This window comes from Fonsecaea pedrosoi (assembly GCF_000835455.1).
Source record: "Fonsecaea pedrosoi CBS 271.37 unplaced genomic scaffold supercont1.4, whole genome shotgun sequence".
NCBI lineage: Eukaryota > Fungi > Ascomycota > Eurotiomycetes > Chaetothyriales > Herpotrichiellaceae > Fonsecaea > Fonsecaea pedrosoi.
This window is the reverse complement of record NW_013550612.1, coordinates 3,494,450-3,517,387: the sequence shown is the minus strand read 5'-3', so window position 1 is coordinate 3,517,387 and position 22,938 is coordinate 3,494,450. Positions and strand designations below refer to the sequence as shown.

Sequence of the window (22,938 nt, the reverse complement as noted above, 5' to 3'; positions counted from 1 at the left end):
TTATTTTCTCTTGCTGAGATCCCGCTCTTGTTGATTTGCAGCGCTGATCAGCGCCATATCGATCTCTGGGCCTTGGAAGTTCCTGCCTGTGACGAAGAATAGTACAATAATGAGGCCAAACAGGCCGACCAGAACAACACTGGACCAATTCATACTGGAGATTTGGATAGGGTCGAAACTGGGGAAACAGGTGAAAACCAAGATGCAAACGACCGCAATTTGCGAAAAGACGTTGCAAAACAAGCCGAGCTTTCCGAGATTTAAAGCCCGGTTTGGTAGGGTCGAGCGCCCGCGTGCGAGCAATATAGCCTGAGGGACCACATAGGTGATGTTCTATAGCTCGTCAGAAGAGGGAGTCTCTGCCCATGATCCAATTGAACCTTACCAGGTAAAGCACAGCCGAGGTAATAATAGAGTTGAAGGCTGCTGAGGACGCGATGAATAAGAGTCCATAAATCCAACAGAAGACCACAGAGAGCACGGTGGCTCTCACTGGGACTTTGGTCTTCGGGTGGAGATGCTTGAAGTAGTCTGAGAACGGCAGCCCGTTCTTGACATTGAGTCAGCATACAAGTATTCCTCGTCACACGAAGCGCATTCCTTACGTCTCGAGAAAATGCCCACGCCATGCGCCCACATGTAACCCACTGAGGCACGACACACACTGGACGCGATTCAGTCATAAGCTTGACTGTTCCGGGACAAAATCACTCACCAGTATAGATGACGGTGGTCCATGCCAACATGAACGTGGAAACCCCCTTACTTCCTGTAATTTGATAGAAGGCTTCGAGCGAGGGCAGAGCAGAATTGACAACGGCGTCTGTGTCAGCCACTGTGTACATCATTGCAACCATGAGCGGCATTGTGGTCAGGAATCCGATGAGAATCGTGGTATTCCTGCAAAATGGCTCAGCGTTGTGTCCGTCAGGATCACGGTCGTCACTCACATAGCTTCCGGGATTTGTCTTCCAGGTCTGTGCATCTCTTCTGCGATGTGGATCGGGCTGTCTGTTCCGACATACGCAAATCTGCCGATGTTAGACAGACTGGTGACTTCGCAAAAAGGGAACAAGAGCGCTGACTGACAATGCGTTACAAATCCCGAGAAACCATCCCAAACCATCCGGCCATCCTGATGTGCCTTGGTTGAGTTTTGTCACGGTGCTGCCAGGAACCACTTGTTTCTTCATCGCCAGAACAATGGTGAAACAAATAACAAAGCCGACAATCGACATGGTGAGGACGAACTGAGCGATGCGTGGCACTGCCTTGGGGAAGAGAACGACCGGTGCCGCTGGTGGAATTAGCCATGTCGCACACATCGTCATTTCTGTGTCTTACCTGTCATGCAGACGACGCCGACGTAGACTAACCATGTCTGCCAGGCATGCAGGACCAGGTCCGGGTACCAGAAACTGACCATGCCGATGATAGAAACGGCAGAGAGAGTGGCGCCAGAACAAGCAATGATCCACCATCCGAGTAAGGTCATCCACCCGATAACAAACGCAGCAAAGCGCCTGGTTTTCAGGGGTGCCAACACCCATACAAAATGATATTGTCCCTGTCCGGAAACTATCAGTATCGGTGTGGGCGGCAGGGACAACGACCGCTTACGCCTGACGAAGGGAAAGCCGACGCAATCTCCGAAAGGCCCAGCGTGATGAATCCTTGCACGAAGGTAGCTATCAAGCAACCAAAGATGACCACTGGGCGGCCACCATAGCTCAAGGAGATGGCGAAACTGCTCAGATAGGCAATCCAACTGTTTGTGATACTGTGGTGCGTCAGACCAAGTTCACAAAGGGGTATGCGATCGTACCCGAATCCGACAGCAATGGACGACAGGCGCGAGAAGGAGCGCGGCATCTCAGCCTGATGCCCTTGTGCCTCAGTGACGTTGTTCTCGACAATCTCCATGGCACCTATTTCAAGACTTGGTACAGGTTCAAGCCCTGTGGGTTTCGAGTGGTTCATTTTGGCAAGCGGCTCAGCCATTTTGCTCTGCGGCCCTCCCCAAGACTAAGAAGGTGTGAAAAGAAGATATGTGAACCTGTCCTGGACGCAGGCAATGGGCGAGGTCATGTTAAAAGGCATCGCTGATAGAACGGTATGCATAGGAGTGCAATCACATTTTCACTGTCGCTCCCACCTCTTTGGCATAACCTGGTCTGGTTTGAGTACAGAGGCACCTCGACTGTCGCGGCTAATACTCCGTTTTGAGACAAGCGTGCCATTCTGAAGAACCGCAGCGGGTCAGGAGTATCGGGCAATGGGCATATCATGTAGCCTTTCGTCCCATCCAATCACCATCGTCGGCAAGGTAGCTTGATCGTCCGTGTTCGGAACCTTACACCTCTTATCTCCCCGTTTGTCGTTACCTAAGAGCGTCCTATGAAAAATTCTGCCGTGATGAACTCGGATAGTCATCGGAATGAACATGGCAGCTCACTCGCTCTCATAGCTCAGCGGAAAGCGCAGGGATGGCGGAAGCCTTGGGAAAGGTCAGCCTCATTGATGGCAGGTGAACGACGGGATACAGGCGCGCCAGTGCCAGATCGAAAGACGGCTGGATCTTCCGCGCGTTGCACACGTGAATCCCCCCCAGCAAAACTGTCGTTCTGACTGTGGCCATATATACCCCTTTCATGGTTGACCAACCTTCCCTGCTTCCATCACAAGTACATTTTTGGGGCGACAGTCTATCCGTCCTTACTTGATATTTTCCCCAGAGAGATCGGACATGTCTTTGCTTATTTTGCTCCTGATAGTATTGTCGATATTCTTCTGCTGTCGATTCTACTTGCAGCATCCGAAACGAAGGGTTCCCATCTCGGTCACCAGTGCAAAGCAAAGACCTCCAGTGGCGGGCAACCTCACGGCCCTGGATTTCGGCAAGATCAAGCCTTACCAAGGAGACCCGACCCGAGATGTACCAGCATATTCACGCAGTTGGAAGGGCTCGCGCTATCTGATGACGATGGGCATACGCAAACTCGACGTCAATGACTGGCTGATCATCGACGACTTGTATCCATCCGAACATCGTGACAAAGTCGCACGTCTCCAGACGCCTGAGCGAGAAGTTGTCTTCCAGTATTTGGATGGTACTTACGAAGCTTGTCTAGAAGGGCTGGAGATCATCGTGCGGTATCTCACGACCAGATATCCACACGTTTTTGTTCTCGAAGGAGATTATGTCGTAAACAACCTTATGGGCGAACGATACCGAATTCAAGAGCCGATGGACAAGCACCCGCTGGAAGTGGCCTCGCTGCTAGTGTACGAAGACGTACATATCCTGCAGGAGGGATCAGACCAGCTCTATTCCCTGTCCGTGACACTCGATCATTTCATCCAAGCAGCTGAGCTAATTGTATGTAGGCGAGCATCAGCCATGTCTTTTCCTCCGGGTTGGACGGCGGAAGAACGAATCGGAATGCCCATTCGCGAATTGCATGCGCCCATTCCGATGTGGAAGGAAAAGTTGCAGGTTTCGATGGAACGGTGTGTAGAGTCGCATGTGCGTAGTAGGTCCCACGCCCGAATTCGCTGACATGGGTCACGCTTTTTGCAGGTATTTTGTCAACATGAAAGTTGGCGGAGGTGTTCAGCGCAACAACCTGTTCATGCAGCCGACGCACGAAAATTATCATCCGGGCCGCTTGGACGCGTATCCACCCTGTCATTCTATCAAGCAGGTCCATCTGAGGATGGAATTACAGAGCTTGATGCGCATGCCAAAGACACGAGCCCTCCTCTTCACCGTTCACCCATGGATCATCCCCGTGACGGACCTGGCCAACGAGCCAGACAAGCTCGAAATCTTATGGAGTCAGATACGCACCTACCCTGAGAACTTCGCCGAATACAAGCTACGACATCTATGGGGAGACGTCTTTGAAGAATTTGCGAAGACGGTATTGAACAAGGCCAGCCCGCACCCGCGAGATGAAGAAGGGGGAAACTCAAGTGCCCGTGCCCCTTCGAAACCGGCAATAGGTTTCTAGGTCATGCTTACATTGCGGTTTGCGGTGGGAGGTATTCTAGAGTGTATTCTTGATCTCACTCTCTGTACGAGGAGCAGGAGGTGTGCAGCACAGCACACCTCTTAATCTTGTTGTCCACCTTATCCTTCCGGAGATCCGATCTTTATGTCAAGATATTTTCTGAAAACGCTATGGGCAAGTCGCGAAAACCCCACTGTCAAGGCAACGTCACCAGAACTCAAAACAATGTGTCACGAAGATGAATACAATTCAAGAGACATATTTGTAGTTCTCCACGGCGTATCTCGGTGAGAGGCTAGAACACCACCGCTTTATCCTCGTATACTTGGGCATGTCGTATGTTTGTGAGCGCGCTAGATTTACCTACAATGGCAATTCATCCACCAGACATACCCTGGCCGCAGGCGATAGTAGTGGGGATGGCCGAGAAGGTTCGCTCAGGCAGAATTATGGCACAATCTTCGAAGGGGCTCATTAGATTGTCACAAGTGTGATTCCTGGTTTGGCTTACACACAAATCGCCAAGATGCAGACAGTAGTCCAGCGAGGCCCCAGACTGGCTTTTTAGCACATCTACCGCCTCTTGTTGTGAGAGGAGTCCATTCATGTGGCTAGAAGTCCTTTTCGACCTGGACCCAGGATAGGCACAGGTATCGTGGCACGTACGGTCGACAGCATATCAGTCATGATCATGACATAACTTTAGGCCTGAATGACCATTTGTTGTTGGCCATGAGGCCACGATCTTTCGAGATAGGCGCGGACAACAAGGGGCAACAATAATTCACCACGAAGGATTTTCCCCCAAATTAGTCAACGGCACGCCTTCCCTTCTAGCGTTCTACAGTCCTCCCACGTCAGGTGCGTTTGGGTCAAGGACGATTCGTGGATCCTTGAAATCCACCCACCCAAGCATTGGCTGCCACAGTGTGAATTAGAGAGACATCGAGAGGAGGGGTTCAGTCGGTTCAGAGTCCTTACGTCGCTACAAACAACGTGAGTAAAAGAATCAACCAGCCACGATGAGGGTCTGAGAGCAGCTACTAACCTTACGAAATACCCGAGAATTCGTTGGATCTCGAGGGGTAGAGTTTTGGCAACTTCCAAGGGAACCGCCTAGTCTAGCATGTTAGTTTGCGAACATAGTAGAAATCCGATGGCCAAGTACAACTCACCAAGTATTGATTTCTGTCCGTAGCAAATACAAACTCGGTTAGTTCTCAATTTCACAGATGTTCGCCCGGATGCGTTCGTCGTTGAACTTACTCTTCTTGCCTGGACACGGATGTGAGTAGACTGCTATCGTGAATAAAGGACTGCAGATATCGTACCTCAAATAGCCTCTGGTCATGAAGCAGCTGAAGAGGAGTCTCTCTTCGTCGTTGGTCGTGTTGGCACTGCCGCCGTGATAACAACTGGAAAGCATGATGAACCCATCGCCGGGGCTGAGCTCGGCGTACGCGACGAACTCTTCCTGGGGCGGTTGTTCTGTCGCTTCGAGATGGCTTCCAGGGATGAATCTGGTCGCGCCGTTGGCCTTTGTCGACTTTTTGCCCGCAACAAAGAAACCGATGCCGAGCTCGCGAGAGTTGGTGGCTTTGGGATACTCGTCCACCCGCTCACGGCTCGCATAGTGGATGTCGTCATCTCGGTGCAGGGGCTGATTGCTGCCGCCCGGTCGCACAGAGAAAGCAATGGTATTGTTTAGCTGGGGTCTCGAAATGTTGACCTCTGATCGGTTACCGTGCCATTTGTAAGCCTTTGTCGTGAGGAATTGGTCACAAACAGCCTGATAGACGGGATGATTGACCACCTTTTCCGCAAACAGGCGGGACTTGCCCACGAGACCAAAGGCTCGACGGGTAGTCGGTGGGAAAAACCCGTCGTTTGCAGCCCACGGCTTGTCCGCCTCCAGGGATGGACGTAAGTCACTCTCGATCTGCTGGACTTCTTCTGGGGTCAAAACATTGCGGACAAAGACACCGCCAGACTTCTTCAACGCCGTGACTACATCATCAGGATTGGCGTCCGCCTGGAACTCTGGGACCGGCAAACGCTGTCGAGGTGGCCATTCCTTTGAGTAACCGTCGACCAACCGTTGGTAGGGGATAGTGACATCGTCATACTCGACCGTAGGCGGCGGCTGTTGGGCGGCTCGGGTAATCGTGGTCGTGGCCATGTTGCGAGACCGAGTGTCACCGTAGACGAGGAAATGGTATTGATATCAAGCAGGCAAAGCAAGCTTCTGTGCTCATCGTTCATTGCTAGTTGGATTCCATGCTCCTTTTAGTACACGTACCCGCATCCGGAGCTGCCCCTAGCAAAGCCGAGCTCGGAATTGCCCTCAAACTATAACATTAGTGGGGTGCAGATTCCTGCTGTGGTTGTGGAAATCGATTCTCCTCTCTGCCCTTATCACGGCATAAGCGTCTAATTTGCCCAATTCGGCAGCTTGTTCCTGCAGAGTTGGGCCTGGCCAATAAGCGGAGATAGCGATATTCGCATCCGTGGGTCTCCGACTAGAGTGACGGACAGCAGAATCACTGGTCTCGCATAACAACATGGATATTTGACAGAGTCGCACTGTGACGCGAACCGTCGTCTTCTTCAAACCCTTGATCAATTACGCTTGGTCCAACATTTCAAGCTCCTCAATCCGGGCAGGCATCGTCAATATCATGACTGCACAATTCAAAGGTAAACACCTCAAAGCGAAGGATCACAGGACGCATGCTTAAAACGAAAAGGGTATGCCGTGGAATCAGCTTCCACCTGGGATAAACCCAAGGTTCTTGACATAGAGCCACCACCGTTCGGTCCCTTCGATGTCGACGTCAAGATCAGCTACTGCGGCGTTTGTGGCAGCGACCTTTTGACTGTCCAGGCAAACGAGGGCAACGACAATTGGGTGAGCGGAGCGCCTTGAGTTGGCCAGTCTTATACGTCCCCCTGCTGACTTAGAGACAGCCCGGAACTGCGTATCCCATCGTTGTCGGCCACGAGATCGTTGGCGAAGCGGTACGAGTGGGTGAGAAGGTATCCAAAATCCGACCGGGGCAGATCGTTGGTGTCGGAGTCCTCTCCTCCACGTGTGGCACATGTCGATTGTGCAATTCAGATCGTGAAAACTATTGTGTGCGTAAACAGGCCATCAAACGCGTAACAATGGGCATCCAGGGCTAATGCTTCGACAGTCCAGCCTGGTGGAGACGTACAACTCCAAATACTCGGACGGTTCCATCTCGCACGGTGGGTATGCAAATTACAAACGTATCCACGAAGACTTTGTCTTTGTTATTCCCGAAGGTCTCGAATTGACCACTGCGGCGCCTCTCCTCTGCGCCGGTCTTACGGTGTATGCTCCCTTGGAACAGGCCAAAGTCGGTCCAGCCCAGCGAGTCGGCGTCATTGGGATCGGTGGCCTCGGTCACTTTGCCATTTTATTTGCTCAGGCCATGGGTGCTACAGTGACAGCGATCTCGCATAGCGAGAACAAGCGAGCAGATTGCGAGAAGATGGGTGTCTCCAAATTCATCAATACCAGCGCGTCTGAGACGTGGGTCCAAGACAACGCAAAGAACCTGGACATTCTGATATCCACGACGTTTGCCGATGACTTTGCTCTGGAGAGCTACCTCGAGTTGCTGGACGTCGGTGGTAGGCTCGTAATATTGGGCTTGAGCGAGTCGAAACTGCCGAGGATCCCAGCGGGTCTATTGATCGGCTCGAATCTCACCATAGTCGGTTCGATGATTGGGAGTAAGACACAGATGGAGAGAATGCTGGCGCTGGCTGCCAAAATCGATATGAGGGCGTGGGTCGAGGTCATGCCAATGAGGGACTGCGGGAAGGCTCTGGAAAAGGTGGCCTCGGGAAAAGCACGATATCGTTGCGTCCTGGAGGCGGATCTGTGAATATTGTCCACCTCGACGGGACTTTTCAAAACAGCACCAAGCACCATTGCTCTGAATTCAGTTTCGCTTCCCAGGCCCACATGAAATTTTGTTTGCGATACATTTCTTCGCGCCACCAAGTTTGGAGAAAGCGCAAGGTTTCCTGGGCATTGTCGGCCCCATGAAAAAGTTTAGATTTGAGAAACCTTCGCACGAATTCTTGCTGTGACGGGAGTGGCGTTACAATACCAAGCATGAAAGGAGCAAACAGTGAACATTCCAGATCCTCGTTGTGACGCAGTATGGCCTCCAGACACTCGAGACCATAATCTCGTGTCTTTTGGACTTTGACATCTTCACCTTTGGAAGGGTCCACCGTGAGGTAGAGACAAATGAAACAAGCTTGGCGATAGGCGTCCACAAGCAGGCGTTCTACGCGCGAAGGATTACAGGCCTCCCAACTCTGGATAATGCCGGACAACTCCAGGCTTTCTGCAAAGTCGATGGGACTGAGACAGGCGAGCGACTCCTCGTTGCCTTTTGTTACAAACAAGTGTTTTGTACGTTGATGGAGTGCAATAATCCGGCTCAAGAGAACGATGAGATCGGCATTTGCTTGCGAGAGGAGACCCTGACGTAGGTTCTGTCTCGAGGGACTGAACGTGTCCGAGGTAAGCGGACAGACGTTCTCATTGAGGGTGATGGAAGCCAGGACGTCGTAGTAGCGATAGAGTTCCAGAGCAAAGCGGTGCATTTCCAAGTCGGCGAGTGCTGCATCCTGTCTCTGGGCCGGTTCGTCTTCACACTGGCACAGTCGACGTCCGATCTCGGCAGCGGCGAGGAGGTGTAAACGCCAATGCTGTCTTTTGCCTTGTCCGAGACTGTCCAGCTGCACCAAAAGCAGCGTGCTCACAAATGTTGGCAATAGGGTTGAGGCTGATGGAGATGCTGCTGAGATGTCTGCGCAAACATTCTTGACCCTCTCCGAGTGGCACTGGAGAGATTCCCCTTTGAGTGCCCAATACTTGCTCTCGACGGCGACGGCAGGCGCCTGAGACGATATGGTGTGAAGCTTGAGTAAATGTTGCGCCGAAATACTCAAGAGGGTGCACAACAGGCCTCTGTCGCGCAGAGCAAATGGCGCCAGCAAAGACCGAAAAGGGACCGCGGACAAGGCCGAGGAGAACGACTCGGGCACCGATCGAAGATAGTGCAAGAGTAGCGCTTGTTCCAGCTCGTCTTTGACACCATCGGCCAAGCAGGGTATTGCCTTGTATAGAGCAGACGCAGCTCTTGGTTGTGGGAACTGTAGATCGGTCGACTCTACTCGGTGAGCTTGATCGTCGAGAGACTTCTCCCAGCTTACAGTGCCCCTTCTACGTCGCGCCGGGGGAGTAGGACGGTTGGCAGAATCGCTCGGCCCGCTGGATTGCGATGCGCACCATTCAAGCGTCCTTGCGTGGGACTCGTCGTCGCTCAGACTGTAGCTAGATGGGCTCCGAGAGGCTAAGTCGACATGATGCGTTGTTTGGGGTTCGGCAGTCACGGGCAGTGTGGCGACGGGCCTAATGAATGTCAGCTGCTGGCATCGTCACCAGGGCTCCGAAAATACCGCTGCTTCTTGTGGGAGCGCAGGTAGCCGGGCTGCCATACGCTTATCTGATGATAGCCGCCACAGATCAAGGCTGCCCTCGAACAGTTGTTGCAGGATGGTCTCTGCTCGTCACATTTCTTGTGACGCTTCCGACAGGTCACACAGCCTGTTTTGGTTCGTACGGCTCTCCACGTGGACATGCTGGGATCCGAGGAGGAGGAAACATGAGGAAATGTCTCTGTGCAGACGTGGTCGACGAGAGAAAAGGGAAAGTCGTCGTGGGGAGAGACAGCAGGAGAAGATAAAGAAGTAAGAACCATCATCGGTCATTGGACAAGCCCGAATTTCTCCACATTGCCCGCCGCCCTTATCGAACTTGAAGATGGCGCCTGTTGGACCCATCGAGGCGGACAGTTGAGCTTGTCAATACACACAGCCAACCAGCGTCTCTCAAACGTGAGATTTTGACCATGTAACCGAGCGAAGTGGCAGGGTGGGCAGGAGCCATACGGCTTGGCATCGAGGACGCCGGTCTGCGGGACACTTCCGGCGAGCCGGGTGTCTCGCCGAGAGTGTTGCGCTCACCGATAATCTACCAGCACTCATAGCACGTGAGAAGTTTTAGTTCAGCAACAAGTACTCAGTATACATCACTGGTTGAGCCCATATGTGACGGGTGTGCATGGGAATGTCTGCGTGGCCTTTCATACTAGCCAACTGCCGTTGTCGCACCTGCCGAAGCCACGACAGGCAACATTCCGTCGAAAATGTCTTTCAATCAAGCTTGGCTCCCTGCAGTTTCTTGGCCGCGCGTTGAACCTTGAAATGCGACCACGGAAAGAAGCAACTTCTGAGCCAGAATTTGAATTGCCAATCGGGATATAACATGGTATTTTGGCCCGTGGCAGCATCAACGTACCCCAACTTGTACACCCTATGGCCCAGCCAAGTTTGGCAGCCGCTGACTGGATCTACGCGTTATCTCTCTTTTCCGCGTTGGGGACGACAGAGATGGCTGTGGCCACGGCCCCTTCCTTGAGCACGGGACGAAGAAGATGAAGGGTAAAGTTGATCTGACATTCCGTGGAGAAGACGACGGAGATGTGTCCCGTTGCGGTGTTCGGCCCCATCATGATGAAGAAGTTCGGGAAACTCGATACGCAGCTTCCATAAGAGGCACAATGTCGTTTTCACTGCTTGGTGGTCAGCTTCAAGACCAGGGAACGGAGTATATGCTGCAGCAAGCCACGTACGTATTCGTTCAGACTGATTCCCCCCTGACCACAGACCTCGAGACGATGCAGGATCTGCTCTCTTTCGAGGCCATTGGCAAGAATGATCGCATCCGCATGGATTTCTCGGCCCGACTGCCTTTTGACGCCCGTCTCTGTGATTGTCTGGATCGTATCTGTGGCCACTAACTCGACACTGTCCTGGTGCAAGCAAGCAAGATAATCAGTGTCTGTGACTTTACGTTTGCAGCCAATCTCAGTCCTGGGAATCAGCACATCATGATATTTGACAGGGGCAGTTCGCTTGATGTAAGCAATTTGCGTGCATTTCAGGGAATCTCTGATTCTTTTTCCGGCGTTGATCTCAAACCCATAGAAGTCGCGTTCCAGGGTACAATAAAGCCAAAAACGGCAGAGGCGCCTTGCAAAGGGAATTTATCGCATGACCGCCCGGAATACTGCTCCATACTCTGGGCTTGGTCGTTGACTGAATCAATGCGGTTTGTGGCTGAATTGAATGATCTTTTTGACTCGTCCTGGGCCCTGGCTCACGATGGGGACAAATTGTGTGGCATTGCAGCCATTTGCCTGGGAGCATATAATCAGTACGACCTTCCATTGCTCCCGAGCGTTGTTCATCATGTACCGATAACCACTACTTCTTTGTCCTTCCAGTCAAACGAATGGTCCCAATGGGCCGAGTGAAACAGTGACCCTGTGTAATTTTGTGCGCCTTGGGTGTTGCAGTCGTTGGGGATGGACAAGGCACCGATGGCCGAAATGACAACGCGTGATCTCCTTTCGAAAGTCCGGCCTGTCTGGCTATCGAGTATTGTGACCAGCCAAGTCGATGTTGCTTCATCGTAGACAGTCTTCCGGACAGTGGTTTGAAAGTGGGTGCGTGAAGGAATCGCATATCACGCCGCGACATCCTGTAGGTTGTCTTCGATTTCCGGCTGCAGTGCAAACTTCCGTGACTGGATTCAGGGCAAACGAAAAAGAGTAGAAATGAGAGGGAACCTAAATCAGAAGGTCAATCTCAGAGATGTGTGCTTGGGTCCGATATGTCATACATCACATCCACAACCTGGATATGAATTTACAAGTCAAGTGCCTGCAAGTTTCCGTTCCTTCTCATGCATTTCAAAAGAGGCTTTCGGAAATTTCCCCTGCAATTGTATAGCGAAGCCAATTCCAGAAAAGCCACCACCGATAATGATTACGTCTATGTCCACTGCCATGTCGGCAGTGGCAAGCAAGCACGGGAAGAAAAGAGACACTCTCGGAGTTAGTGGATATCTTCAAGAGGGCAATCATACTGAGTTGATGTATTGAGTTCATTAACAACAAACAGCGAGCATGCCCTCTCGGAGTGATGGGGCACTTGGGGCCTTTGACTCTCAGACACTTTTGTCGTAGACGTTTCGCAACCGAGATGTAGGAAGAAGCATCCTAACCAAGCATCGGATCTGGGAACTCTGTTTGGCAAGTGTACCTTGACTGTGTCAATCAGGTCTGGCCATCCGAAGTCCCTGTACTGACTGAGTGCTGTAACAATTCTATCTAACGAGTGCCACTGCGTCCATCCGAATGCGGTAATGTAGGCGCCAGTTCGACTGCTGACACTCGTCTTTGACAAGGCGTACGCCACACCTTGCCACGTGGGCCAATTCCGGTTCGGTGATGCTAGACTACCTCAATTGTTCCTCTAAAAAGCTGCCCTGCATCAGAATCGGCTTCTTTGCCGCGCTTCCAGGATTCGTTGCCAGGCTGTCAAAATAAGCCTCTACACTCGGCGTTAGTAATCAACTGTAGGTAAATAACATATCAGACTACTACAGAAGAGACTACTTTGCCGCGTAGCACCTCCACACTCAGCGGTCATTCATCACCATGGCTAGAACACTTTGATTGATGTGATTATCAACGGCAAATAGATACTGTTGGCCTGGGATCCCCTGGTTGTGATTACATGGGCCCTGTCTCATGCCTTTGGCTCATCGAGCGCAGCCACCTCAATCTCAACCTGCATACCCTCCTCACCTAGTTGGGAGATACCAACACAAGTCCAAAGAGGTTGATGATTTGGCATCCAATATCGAAAATTCCGGACCATATGATCCATGGCATCTTTACCCAGTGGAAGGTGGTAAGATCTCACTCGATAAACCTGACTCCATCCAGCACCTCCCGCATCCCTCAGAGCCAGATCAACGTTTTCGAACGCCTTGTCGATTTGAGCTCCCAGTTCTTCAATGACAACGCCCGTTCTTGGATCCCAGCCTCCTGTTACAGTGAAGCTACGATCAGCTGCTTGGCACCATCGCGCAATGACCATCTGCAGCGTACCTTGTCCAGAGATTTCGAGCCGGTTGCCGATGCGGGCAGTCTGGCTGACGGATAAATTCTTCAGGTTTGCTTGTCCCACGCCTGCGTAGCTGGATAATGTAAAGTTACCCATGATGGGAGGCTGGGACTCGTCACTTATAGGAAAGCTGTATGGCTCAAGAAAGCTGGCAGGCAGAGACAAGTTTGCGAGGCTGGTCAGAGGACAGGCCTGCGCAGTATATATACCGAGTACACTAGCGCCGATAACAGTAAATGGACATCCGTAGGAGGTAAAATCATCGGTTCCACCTTAGTATAGAGCTTCTAGTTGTCGGCAAAAGGTCCTGCAGCCCAGGGTTATAGGGGAAAAGCCCGGAAGCCGGGGCGGCCCAAGGCTATACAGTACTGTATTAGACGAGCCCAGGGCGGCCGACCCATGGGTGAGGCACGGGTTGGCGTCATGCGGGCTCAGCCCTGGCGGACCCCCAACTCGCGCGAGACGAGGGTGAGCATAGGGCGGCATAATTTTCTGGCCCGAAGCGGGTGCGTCGCCTGCAGTTCTCCCCCACATTGGCACTCATCTGTCACCATCACGCACTTATTCTAGACCTCAGGTCAAGACGACGACGTAACCGCACTTCTGAAGCAGAGAAAAAAAAAGTAACAATGGCATCTCTCAAGGGGCCAGGTGCTCCTCAGAAACACGATGGCTCCGGCCTGCGAATTGCAATAGTCCATGCTCGCTGGAACACTACCATCATCGAAGCCTTGGTCAACGGTGCAAAGAAAGCCATGCTGGCTCAAGGGGTGAAAGAGGAGAACATCGTCATTGAAACGGTCCCCGGATCGTACGAACTTCCCCTCGCAGTCCAACGAGTCTATGCGGCCTCCCAAATACAGAGCACAGCGAGCGCAGTTGCAGGTGGCCTGGGCAGTCTCACGAGTGGAATCGGAGATCTTCTGGGAGGCAGTAACTCGACGACAGATCTGCAGGGAAGTCTACAACCAGGGCCGCCGGAGCCAGAAAAGAAAGGTGTGAAAGGATCGAGGCATACCTTTGATGCCATCATAGCCATCGGTGTGCTCATCAAAGGCGAGACCATGCACTTTGAATACATTGCCGATGCTGTGAGCCATGGCCTCATGAGAGTCCAATTGGACACCGGTATCCCGGTGATCTTTGGTCTCCTTACAGTGCTCAATGAAGGCCAGGGCCTGGCCCGAGCTGGTCTCGAAGGAGGCACCGGCAAGGAGGCTAAGGGACATAACCACGGGGAAGACTGGGGCAATGCAGCCGTCGAACTTGGAGTGAAGAGAAAGGGATGGGGGGAAGGAAAGGTTGCTGGAACGTGACCTAGGCAGAACTGCCCGGTACTTGTTTTGGTTTCTAGAGGCACCACAAGCCGAGAAGACTCTCTGGTGTCAAGCCTTGCTGTTCGAGAGAGAGACGTGGAAAGCCACAAAACTAGATGTCCCGCCGATGGTGGTTTCTGCCTCCTTTTTTCGACTGGAGTCCCCATCGACCATCTCCAACGCCGCGGTAATGCTACAGTGCTGGAAAAGCGAAAACAATCACTCCTGCATGGCATCCTCTTCCTCGTCGTCCTCATCATCTCCCTCCAAGCTCTTCTTAGCTGCCTTCTCGGCCTCTTCGAGTATCTCTTGTGGAACTTGCTCATGTCGGCCTTTCGTTGGACCGTCGAGGCTCGAGATCCATGTCATCTCGAGTTCAAATTCCTTGTCTTTCGAGTCTTCATGTGCAACGTAAATGATCCTAGCAGCTTCCATGACGGCTTCCTTCAGAGTAATGTCACAGGTGGGTGAGCCTAGGTCAAGCTTTTCCAGCTCAGCTTTGGCAGCTTGCCGTCCCTTGCCAGTTGCGGCACCATAGTAGCCCTAAGAGATTGCCGTCAGCACTGTCATTCGTGATCATTCTTTTGACATACCCAGTAGAGCCCGCTTGGCTCAATCATGTAAAGCCCTGGACCACCTCGTTTGACAGCTTCACCTTCGGACTTGCCACCTGCACCCGACGCCGGACCTAATCCGACTTGACCGTCTACTCCGTGTTCCGCTTCAGAATCCCAGCCTCCCAAAATGGCCGTCACACCAAAGGGCCGTACGCTGGAGTACAATGTGTATGCCTGCACATAGCCCCCTACTCTTGACGCTAAAGCATGTATGGGAATGGGGGCTTTGTATGTTTCTCTCCAACTACTGGCCTCGTCTCTTGCTCTGCTGATGAGGTGACGACCGTCTGGGAGTAATCCCGAAGTCACAATTCCTGCGTTGCGGTCGACCGTGGATATTCTCTTGTTGGAGCCGGGCTTCAGGAGCTTCGAGGTTATGATCTTCTCGCAGGCCAGAACGACACCATGCTTCGTCCGAATTCCGATACACGTCCCACCGTTTTCCACTGCTTTGACGGCGTATTCGACCTGGAAATTTCGGCCATCCGGCGAGAAGACAGAGTTGGAAAGATCGTAGCCTGTACCTATCGACGTCTGGATACCACACAATTAGTATTTTTGCTAGACCTCGATGGGACTATAAGTGACATACCATTGCGGCGGGATAGCTTGAGACGATTCAGTGTTTTGCAGTAGTGTGGCTCAATACAGGTCTCGAAGTAAAGAGGTCCCGTCAAGATTTCGCTTGGTCTTGGAGATATCGAAAGGTTGATTGTACTCGGTACAGTGAGAACTTCTGTCAAGGCTAGACTTCATTGAATGCGATGCAGGCTCCCCAGAGCCGCGCCATTGCAGACGCATAGCATGAAGCCCAAAGTAGACTAGTCCTGCCAAGGCGCGCATCGGGAGATTTTGGCGTGTTTGATGAGTTTGGAGTTTGGGCAGCAGCGACGGGCGCTACGTGTCATCAGCACCTTCCGACTTGGTCATGTGTGTGATGATGTCTCCCCCTTTCAACTCGCTTTCCACCTTGTTCAACTCCAGCTACTTCTCTGTCTACAACTTCTTCCCAGCTCCAAATCCTCAAATTCTCATCTCAGATTCCTCTCTCCACTTGGCGGCCCTCACGCTTTGATGTTGAGCTGAGTTGCCGCTGTCTGTAAACCGACAGTTCTCGCAAAACGCACTTTGCAAAATCCTCCTTACCCCGCTCTTCTCCTCCCCTTGACCTCGTCCTCTCCCCTTTGACTTCATATCTCTTCACAAACAGATCAACAGCTCCTTGAATCCAGGCTTCTTCCGGACCGGACCACTCAATTCCCTTTGGACTGGACATCTGGATCCTAGGTTGCTCTTTGTTCTGGATTCTGGATCATCGACCCGCTCACAAGTTACCCCGGATTCGGAAACCGGACCTCCTCGCTGGACTCCCTGGAGCTTCTATAGCAGACTTGTGTGTTAGTTAGTACAATACGAATTTGAAGCCTAAATCCCAGAATTTTTGCTTCCTCTTCCCTGCCTGGTTCTCGTTTTGCAGACACAAGGATCTCTAACCGCTGGTGTTGTTCTCAAATCTGAAGTCATCAGATTATGGCGTCGGCTTTTCACAGATGCCAGCATTGTGGCTACGAGACAGACCTCTCGAACAATCTGGCGGCGTTTGAAGAGAATCCTCATTGCAGACAGGTTTGTCCGATTCCAATCCCTGTTCATGACCTTCTGATTCTTTGCCCTAGTGCGGACTATCGGCCTCCGAGAGCGATATCAAGATGCAGGACGACCTAATCCACATGATGACACGCAATCTGCATCTCGGTTCCCTCCAGCCTCCATCCGACATGTCGATGCCCCCGACGCCTCAAGTCGTCCCGCAGTCGACACCGATCACGTATATCACACAACACTATCACCATTCAGCACACCAGGCACCACATGATCTTCCAATTTCAACGGTCCTTGAACAGTCTGGCATCAATGCCTCGGTGTTGTTCCCATCTCAGTTGCAGTTGTTCAAGAATGCGGAGCCTGAACAGAGGCTGAGGTTGATAGAGCTTTGGCAAATCGCGCCTCCAACGTATGGCAACCAGATGCACCCTGATAATTTGGCGAATTGGCCACAGACAAGCATGGAAAGAGAAGAACAAGCGGCCAAGTATCGATTGCAGTTGGTGGAACAAGAGAAACTGAAGAATTTGTGTGCTCTCCCCACGGGTGACCTCAAGCACACTGCCGAGCCGTACATTCTGCATGGCTACGAGGCACAGCCAAACATACACGGAGTTACAGCTTCCACAGAACTTGGGCCCATGATGATGAAGGAGGATAACTACAAACAATCAAAGGACCCAGCGTACAACAGCAGAGAGTGGTGGCATTTGTCCGACGATGAGCCGATGGAACATCAATACGGCATGCTCCAACAGATGTATGGGTATGGGATTGATTATTCCGTTGCTAGACGCGGCGATGGGGATGCAGAGATGTCTTGAGATCTTGATGCAGATGTGACTTGATAAGGATGCATCAGTTGGAGGTGGCGGCATGACGTTGGCGTTGATGTTTTTGATCTCATGGTTGCATAGATTGGATTGTAGATAGTGATCGACCTCCCTCCTTTGTTCAATGGAAGATGCACATAAACACACGAACATGATTTGGAGAATTATCATTCAGTCATCAAGTGCCTAAGTTGTCGCTTGGGAGGCGGGAGGCGGGAAGCGTGGAAAATCCACTTCTAGAGATCTATTCGCTGGACCATTTTCCTGGAAGGGGTTGTTAGGACCGCAGCCAGTTATGTAATTGCGGCAAGGGTAGAGGCACGAACAAAGCATAGCTCAGTTCATATGTACTACTGAAGTGCCGCAGAGACATTGGTAATCGTTCTGTGAGACGACCTAAAGGATCGACGCCGTATCAAGTCGCAGCAATGTCGCGGCAATGAGTTGAAGTGTCTGGAATCAATCGAGTCGCTCAACCTCGAGCTTGTCATTTCGCAAAAACTCCCACGTCAATCTCGCTACGCTCCGCATGTCGTGAAGTCCGGCTCGATTCAGTTTTCACGTCGACCCTATCGAATACCAGCCGCCCTCCTCGCAAATGGCATCAATGAGCAAGAGAACCCAGGCGCGGAATGAGCGGGAGCTTCACGAGTTGCTCTCCGTCGCCGGGAATTCACAATGCGCCGATTGTGGTGCGAAGAACCCGGCGTGGGCGAGCTGGAATCTGGGTGTCTTCCTCTGCATGCGATGTGCCTCTCTACACCGTAAACTGGGCACTCATATCTCCAAGGTCAAGTCTCTGAGCATGGACACCTGGTCAACGGAGCAGGTTGAGGTGGGTAGAATCACCCGTTCCTCCTCAGCGCACGTACCCACTGACTGACACCTGCACACAGAACATGAGGCGCAACGGCAACACCGCGGTCAACAAGATCTACAATCCCAAGAACAAGATGCCCGACATGCCCTTTGATGTCGACGAGGTCGACTCGGCCATGGAAAGATTCATCCGCAAGAAATACCAGGAAAAGAGTCTCTCGGACGGCAGACCCGAACCTCCTCAGCGCGACGACAATCCTCCGTCCAGGGATTCCAGGCCCCAGGGAGGAGATCTCGATTCTCCTCCGCCCCCTCTACCTCCCAAGAAGGGCAAATTCTTTGGATTTGGTCTTCGAGCCTCGTCTTCCGCGTATAGCCTTTCGAAGCACGATAAGAAGAAACACCAGAAAGAGCCCCGGGTAGATAGCACGTTCCGCATTCCCACTGGCGATTATGATTCACGAATGGACGATGCGCGCTTTGAGATGACAGATGCCGAGTTACAAACGAAGTTGGCGACATTGCGAGACATGGGCTTCAGCAACACGGACCGCAACACGAATTTGCTGCGACGGTTGAATGGAAATGTGGAAAGGACAATTGAAGCCTTGGTCCAACTTGGGCCGAGTGAGAATGGAAATACTGCTTCCTCCAGGAGGCAGGGACCTACACCTACTGCGAGTCAAGAGCCTACACCCAAACCTCAAGAGCCGTCGTACAACCCATTTACATCCATGAACAACCAACAGACTGTTGGTCTGTCATTGGCAAAGCCCCAAGAGCCCTCGACTCCGACCAGCGGAACAAGCTACAACAGCAACAACCCCTATGCTCAGCCTAATCGCAGCCCGTCCCAGACGGGACTCGAACAATCCTTTCAGTCCATGCAAGTTTCTCAGCCCTTGTTCCCTCACAGCACCGGGGGATATCCGAGCCAGCCGCCTCCTTTACAGGACCCTCGGTTTCAGTATTCAATGACACCTCCGGTCACGTCGACGCAATTCCAGCAAGGATATGTGGCGTCACCCGCAGCGATTCCTGTCACGAGCAATCCGTTCTTCCAACCTACCCCAGTGTCGGCTCAGTCGACGGGGAACAACCCGTTCCTTTCCCAGGTACCTTCATCTCCTTCATCAAACCCTTTCTTGAACGTACAGTCACCTGGGCAATCGGCACAAGTGCAACAACGACAAAGCTCGCTCCCAGCAAGTTTCAATCCCTTCGGAATACCGCCCTCTCAAGCTTCGCCCCCTCGACCAGTACAACAACCGCAGCTGCAGCAACCCCAAGACCTATTCGGGACAGCCCCTCAGAATCAACCCCAGCCGAACAACCCTTTCCAGCAACAGGGCATACAGCAGCAGCAGCAGCAGCAGCAGCAGCAGCAGCAGCAGCAGCAGTATTCTCAAGCGATGAACTCTCAAATACCCCAAACCCAATCTCCTTTTGCCAATTTCCAGTACACTCAACAGCAAATACAACCTCAGCAACAGACACAGTCGCAATCGATGCCAATGTCACCGCCTCAAGTTCAGCAACAGCCATCATATTCACAGCCGCAATTCTCTCAGCAGAACCAGCAGCCTATGATGCCCCAACAAACAGGCCGCTACGACAAGAGTTCCATCTTGGCTCTTTACAACTACCCTCAACTCGCTCTCCAGCCACTTGCATCGATCCCAGAACCTGCATCTGAACAGCAACAGCCGCAACAACAGCCTCAACAGCCGGTCTCATATAGCCCCTCGGGCGATATTTTCGGCAACAACCATCTCTCGCCCGCGAAACGTAGCGCAACAATGCCCGTTTCGCTGTCGAACATGCATTCCGCCGGCGGAAGCGGGAACCGAAATCCATTCATGACCAACGTGACCAACGCCAATCTGAACACCGTCAATACGAACGGGGCTTTCAATCCTTTTGGAGGTGCCGGTGCCGGTGCCAATCCATTCGGATCTCCTCACCAGGGGCAGGTCCAGGTCCAGGCTCAAACCCAGACTCCCGAACAAAGTTTACAAGGTTTTGCGCAGCAGCAGTCCTACGGGCAGGCGATGACCATGCCCGGCGGCATGGGTGCCGGGATGGGAGGCACAGGAGGACGAGGAGGACAGAGACCACAACAGGGCATCGCGGCGCGACACGCCAGCGCCGAGAGCATGAGCATCAACAACCTGGAAGCAGGAAGACACAGTCCCGACGCCTTTGCGAATCTGAGCGCGCGATACATGAGGTGACGGCATTTTGTTTGTTTTGTCACCTACGACCGAAAGGGGGGAGGGGAGAGGCGAAGCGAGGCGTTTGTTTGGGATAAGTACTTGTGGTCGACTCGACTCGACGAATCTTTGTCTTTTTGAATGGGGAGCGAGCAGCGAACAGCGAGCATGGGCTAGGGCAAGGGCAAGGGCAAAGGAAGTAATTATTCTTACCATGGGTTTTGACATCTCACGTAATTTTTTCGATCATGATGGCGTATAGCCAGCCTGGCTGGTAGGCAGGCTGGCGGTCAGGCGGGAGTTATTGAGAAGAATGAAAGGAAAGAAGAAGAGAGAGAAAGGAAAGAAAAGAAGAAAGCAGGATCAAGTAAAAAGTAGCATATAGGTATGAGGAGTCACTCGTGAACAACGGCATATAATGAATTGGCCCACCAACCAGCTAACATGTCACTCAGTGGTCCTTATTTCTGAGGGTTCCTACCCACGTACTCACAGGACTTGGTACTTACTATGTGCTACGTACAGTACTTGGGTGGTCAGGAGGTAGTCTATATGGGTCCACCCTCCCCTGCGCCTATACTAGTATACTATCACTTACAGACTCTCTCCCTCGTCTCGCCCTGCCAAACGAGGTCCTCTTGGGACAGCGTGATGCCATCCTGGGTTCAACCGACTTGCTCAACCAGACTTCTTGCCCCCTTCCGTGGAAACTCCCTCGCCGCCGTTCCCCAACCCTTGTTCCGTGTCCGGTTCACGAGCCACCAGCCTGCGTCCAAAAACTTTGTCGACAGGAAAATATCGGCCGTGTGAATTGGTTTGTTTCTCTGCGGCCTGGACCTGTTGCTTGACTTCCTTGCTGTTGCCCTGGCTGTTCTTGTGGTTGTTGTGGTTGTTGTGGTTGTTGGCCGCTCTCTTTCGACTTTGCTTCTCAAAATAATCCAGGACTTCATTGATTTTAAATGCCATGATAATCAATGGAACAGCGAGAGCAGCGGTTGTCCCAACTGTTCCAAAGGGTCAGAATTTCACAATACCACAAACTTTTCGACACCCAGGGAGAAAGACATACATATCCTCGAAAATATCCATTCCGATGGATAGCTGACATTGTCACTTTGGTCATGCGGGAATGATTGAACATTCAATGCGTATATAGACGCCAAAAATGACATGGGGAGCTGGAAACACCACTGGGTTAGTTACCTGGGTATATACTTGGAGACCGGGTGCCAGGTGATGGAATGCCTCACGAATATAATGGTGACGATGGTGAAAACCATGATTGTTCTACCCTGTTTGGTCGTCGCCTCTGCTTGCTTGCGTGCTTCGACAGCTTCGAGGATGTTTGCATCCTTCTGCTTGAGATCCAGTAGATGATTCATCTGCTTGTATTAGTGGCTGTCTATCACCAGACGACGAGCAGAAGTGCCTCACAGCGTCGTATGCCGTCCGAATATCTCGTTGCATCTTTTCGATCCGCGCAATTCGCGTCTCGATGTTGCTCCGTTGTCGGTAATAGTCGAGTATATGGTCATTCGCGACAACCCCCTTTGCCTTAGAATATTTTCTCCTAGTGGCTAATTTGGAGAGTGTCTTCAGCACAACATCTTGATCAGTACAAATGCTCCGAAGAATGTTTAGCTCGTCACGTATATCTTTGATCTCTTCGAGAAGCGCAATTTCTTTCTCCAGCCGAAGTTCCAGATTGGAGGAATGACTGTCGTGGTTTGTTTGCGTATTCTTGTGCCGAGCGGCAATGCCCCTCTTGAAATCTTCAAAAAATTGAACCTCTTTGTCCATCTGAAGAAAGGTGTCAGCATACCTTGAAAGACTTCCGTCTCAGTCGAGAAACTCACCACAACACCAATCGAGTCTGCAAATACATGGAGGAAGGACTCAGATGGGCTCGAAGCCGTTCCACCATCAGCCTTGACCTTGCATTGATCCACGAAATCCGTACAAAACGACGTTATCAAAGCTGCCATTTCATATACGGTTCGAGTTTGCGGTCTTATGTCTTCGCTGACGTGCTTGCTTATTCTGTGAATCAAGCGGTCCTCACCATTTCCTGTCGCAGATTCTACCCTTTCGCCTACCTCTGGATTTTGGCCCCATCGGTCTGGAAAGCAGGTGATAATAGTTTCTGGAGGGTATAATCAGATACTGCATCACAAACATAATGTAGACAATACGCACTGTCGTCAATGATCCAAAGCCATAGTTGGTCTACCATGCACATTCGAAAATCTCGACTGTCCATATCTGCTTTGCCAGTCGAAGGAGACGGGGCGATATCCGATCCAGTATTTTTTCCATCAGAGGCTGAAGATTTTAAGCGCACTAAGTCAAGAATGCGCCGGAAAAAGTTGACAACCTTGTTGTGTTCATTCTGGTTGTGTTCATTCTGGTTGTGTTCATTCTGGTTGTGTTCATTCTGG

The 22,938-nt window shown here is 51.8% G+C and overlaps 11 protein-coding genes across 11 annotated transcripts in view; 5 read left to right on the top strand and 6 right to left on the bottom strand.

Moving 5' to 3' along the window:
* Z517_07073 (uncharacterized protein) lies at positions 1–2,001 on the bottom strand (the record flags this gene model as incomplete). Its single annotated transcript, XM_013428811.1, has 9 exons — positions 1–333; positions 386–550; positions 606–664; positions 716–900; positions 951–1,031; positions 1,090–1,297; positions 1,345–1,567; positions 1,621–1,780; positions 1,826–2,001. The coding sequence occupies 9 exons, from the start codon at positions 1,999–2,001 to the stop codon at positions 1–3; spliced, it is 1,590 nt and encodes a 529-aa protein (XP_013284265.1).
* Positions 2,002–2,746: 745 nt separating this feature from the next.
* Z517_07072 (uncharacterized protein) lies at positions 2,747–4,013 on the top strand (the record flags this gene model as incomplete). Its single annotated transcript, XM_013428810.1, has 3 exons — positions 2,747–3,336; positions 3,388–3,510; positions 3,581–4,013. 3 exons carry the CDS (start codon positions 2,747–2,749, stop codon positions 4,011–4,013), a joined length of 1,146 nt encoding a protein of 381 aa, XP_013284264.1.
* A 1,213-nt stretch (positions 4,014–5,226) lies between these two features.
* Z517_07071 (uncharacterized protein) lies at positions 5,227–6,192 on the bottom strand (the record flags this gene model as incomplete). The annotated part of the gene is made up of 1 exon (XM_013428809.1): positions 5,227–6,192. The coding sequence occupies one exon, from the start codon at positions 6,190–6,192 to the stop codon at positions 5,227–5,229; it is 966 nt and encodes a 321-aa protein (XP_013284263.1).
* A 499-nt stretch (positions 6,193–6,691) lies between these two features.
* Z517_07070 (uncharacterized protein) lies at positions 6,692–7,927 on the top strand (the record flags this gene model as incomplete). The annotated part of the gene is made up of 4 exons (XM_013428808.1): positions 6,692–6,710; positions 6,761–6,921; positions 6,981–7,148; positions 7,208–7,927. The coding sequence occupies 4 exons, from the start codon at positions 6,692–6,694 to the stop codon at positions 7,925–7,927; spliced, it is 1,068 nt and encodes a 355-aa protein (XP_013284262.1).
* A 25-nt stretch (positions 7,928–7,952) lies between these two features.
* Positions 7,953–9,700, bottom strand: Z517_07069 (uncharacterized protein; the record flags this gene model as incomplete). Its single annotated transcript, XM_013428807.1, has 2 exons — positions 7,953–9,471; positions 9,519–9,700. 2 exons carry the CDS (start codon positions 9,698–9,700, stop codon positions 7,953–7,955), a joined length of 1,701 nt encoding a protein of 566 aa, XP_013284261.1.
* A 3,016-nt stretch (positions 9,701–12,716) lies between these two features.
* Z517_07068 (uncharacterized protein) lies at positions 12,717–13,193 on the bottom strand (the record flags this gene model as incomplete). The annotated part of the gene is made up of 2 exons (XM_013428806.1): positions 12,717–13,018; positions 13,082–13,193. 2 exons carry the CDS (start codon positions 13,191–13,193, stop codon positions 12,717–12,719), a joined length of 414 nt encoding a protein of 137 aa, XP_013284260.1.
* Positions 13,194–13,726: 533 nt separating this feature from the next.
* Z517_07067 (6,7-dimethyl-8-ribityllumazine synthase) lies at positions 13,727–14,413 on the top strand (the record flags this gene model as incomplete). Its single annotated transcript, XM_013428805.1, has 1 exon — positions 13,727–14,413. One exon carries the CDS (start codon positions 13,727–13,729, stop codon positions 14,411–14,413), a length of 687 nt encoding a protein of 228 aa, XP_013284259.1.
* Positions 14,414–14,632: 219 nt separating this feature from the next.
* Positions 14,633–15,625, bottom strand: Z517_07066 (uncharacterized protein; the record flags this gene model as incomplete). The annotated part of the gene is made up of 3 exons (XM_013428804.1): positions 14,633–14,956; positions 15,007–15,564; positions 15,623–15,625. 3 exons carry the CDS (start codon positions 15,623–15,625, stop codon positions 14,633–14,635), a joined length of 885 nt encoding a protein of 294 aa, XP_013284258.1.
* A 935-nt stretch (positions 15,626–16,560) lies between these two features.
* On the top strand, positions 16,561–17,459 carry Z517_07065 (uncharacterized protein; the record flags this gene model as incomplete). The annotated part of the gene is made up of 2 exons (XM_013428803.1): positions 16,561–16,656; positions 16,707–17,459. The coding sequence occupies 2 exons, from the start codon at positions 16,561–16,563 to the stop codon at positions 17,457–17,459; spliced, it is 849 nt and encodes a 282-aa protein (XP_013284257.1).
* A 607-nt stretch (positions 17,460–18,066) lies between these two features.
* Positions 18,067–20,521, top strand: Z517_07064 (uncharacterized protein; the record flags this gene model as incomplete). The annotated part of the gene is made up of 2 exons (XM_013428802.1): positions 18,067–18,303; positions 18,365–20,521. The coding sequence occupies 2 exons, from the start codon at positions 18,067–18,069 to the stop codon at positions 20,519–20,521; spliced, it is 2,394 nt and encodes a 797-aa protein (XP_013284256.1).
* A 657-nt stretch (positions 20,522–21,178) lies between these two features.
* The window catches only part of Z517_07063 (uncharacterized protein), a gene marked incomplete at both ends in the record, with an annotated part of 3,105 nt that continues 1,345 nt past the window's right edge, over positions 21,179–22,938 (bottom strand). Inside the window, 6 exons of the mRNA XM_013428801.1 lie at positions 21,179–21,504; positions 21,570–21,678; positions 21,751–21,882; positions 21,935–22,300; positions 22,357–22,643; positions 22,697–22,904. Of these exons, the coding sequence (XP_013284255.1) occupies positions 21,179–21,504; positions 21,570–21,678; positions 21,751–21,882; positions 21,935–22,300; positions 22,357–22,643; positions 22,697–22,904 (1,428 nt within the window). The remainder of the gene's footprint in view (positions 21,505–21,569; positions 21,679–21,750; positions 21,883–21,934; positions 22,301–22,356; positions 22,644–22,696; positions 22,905–22,938) is intronic.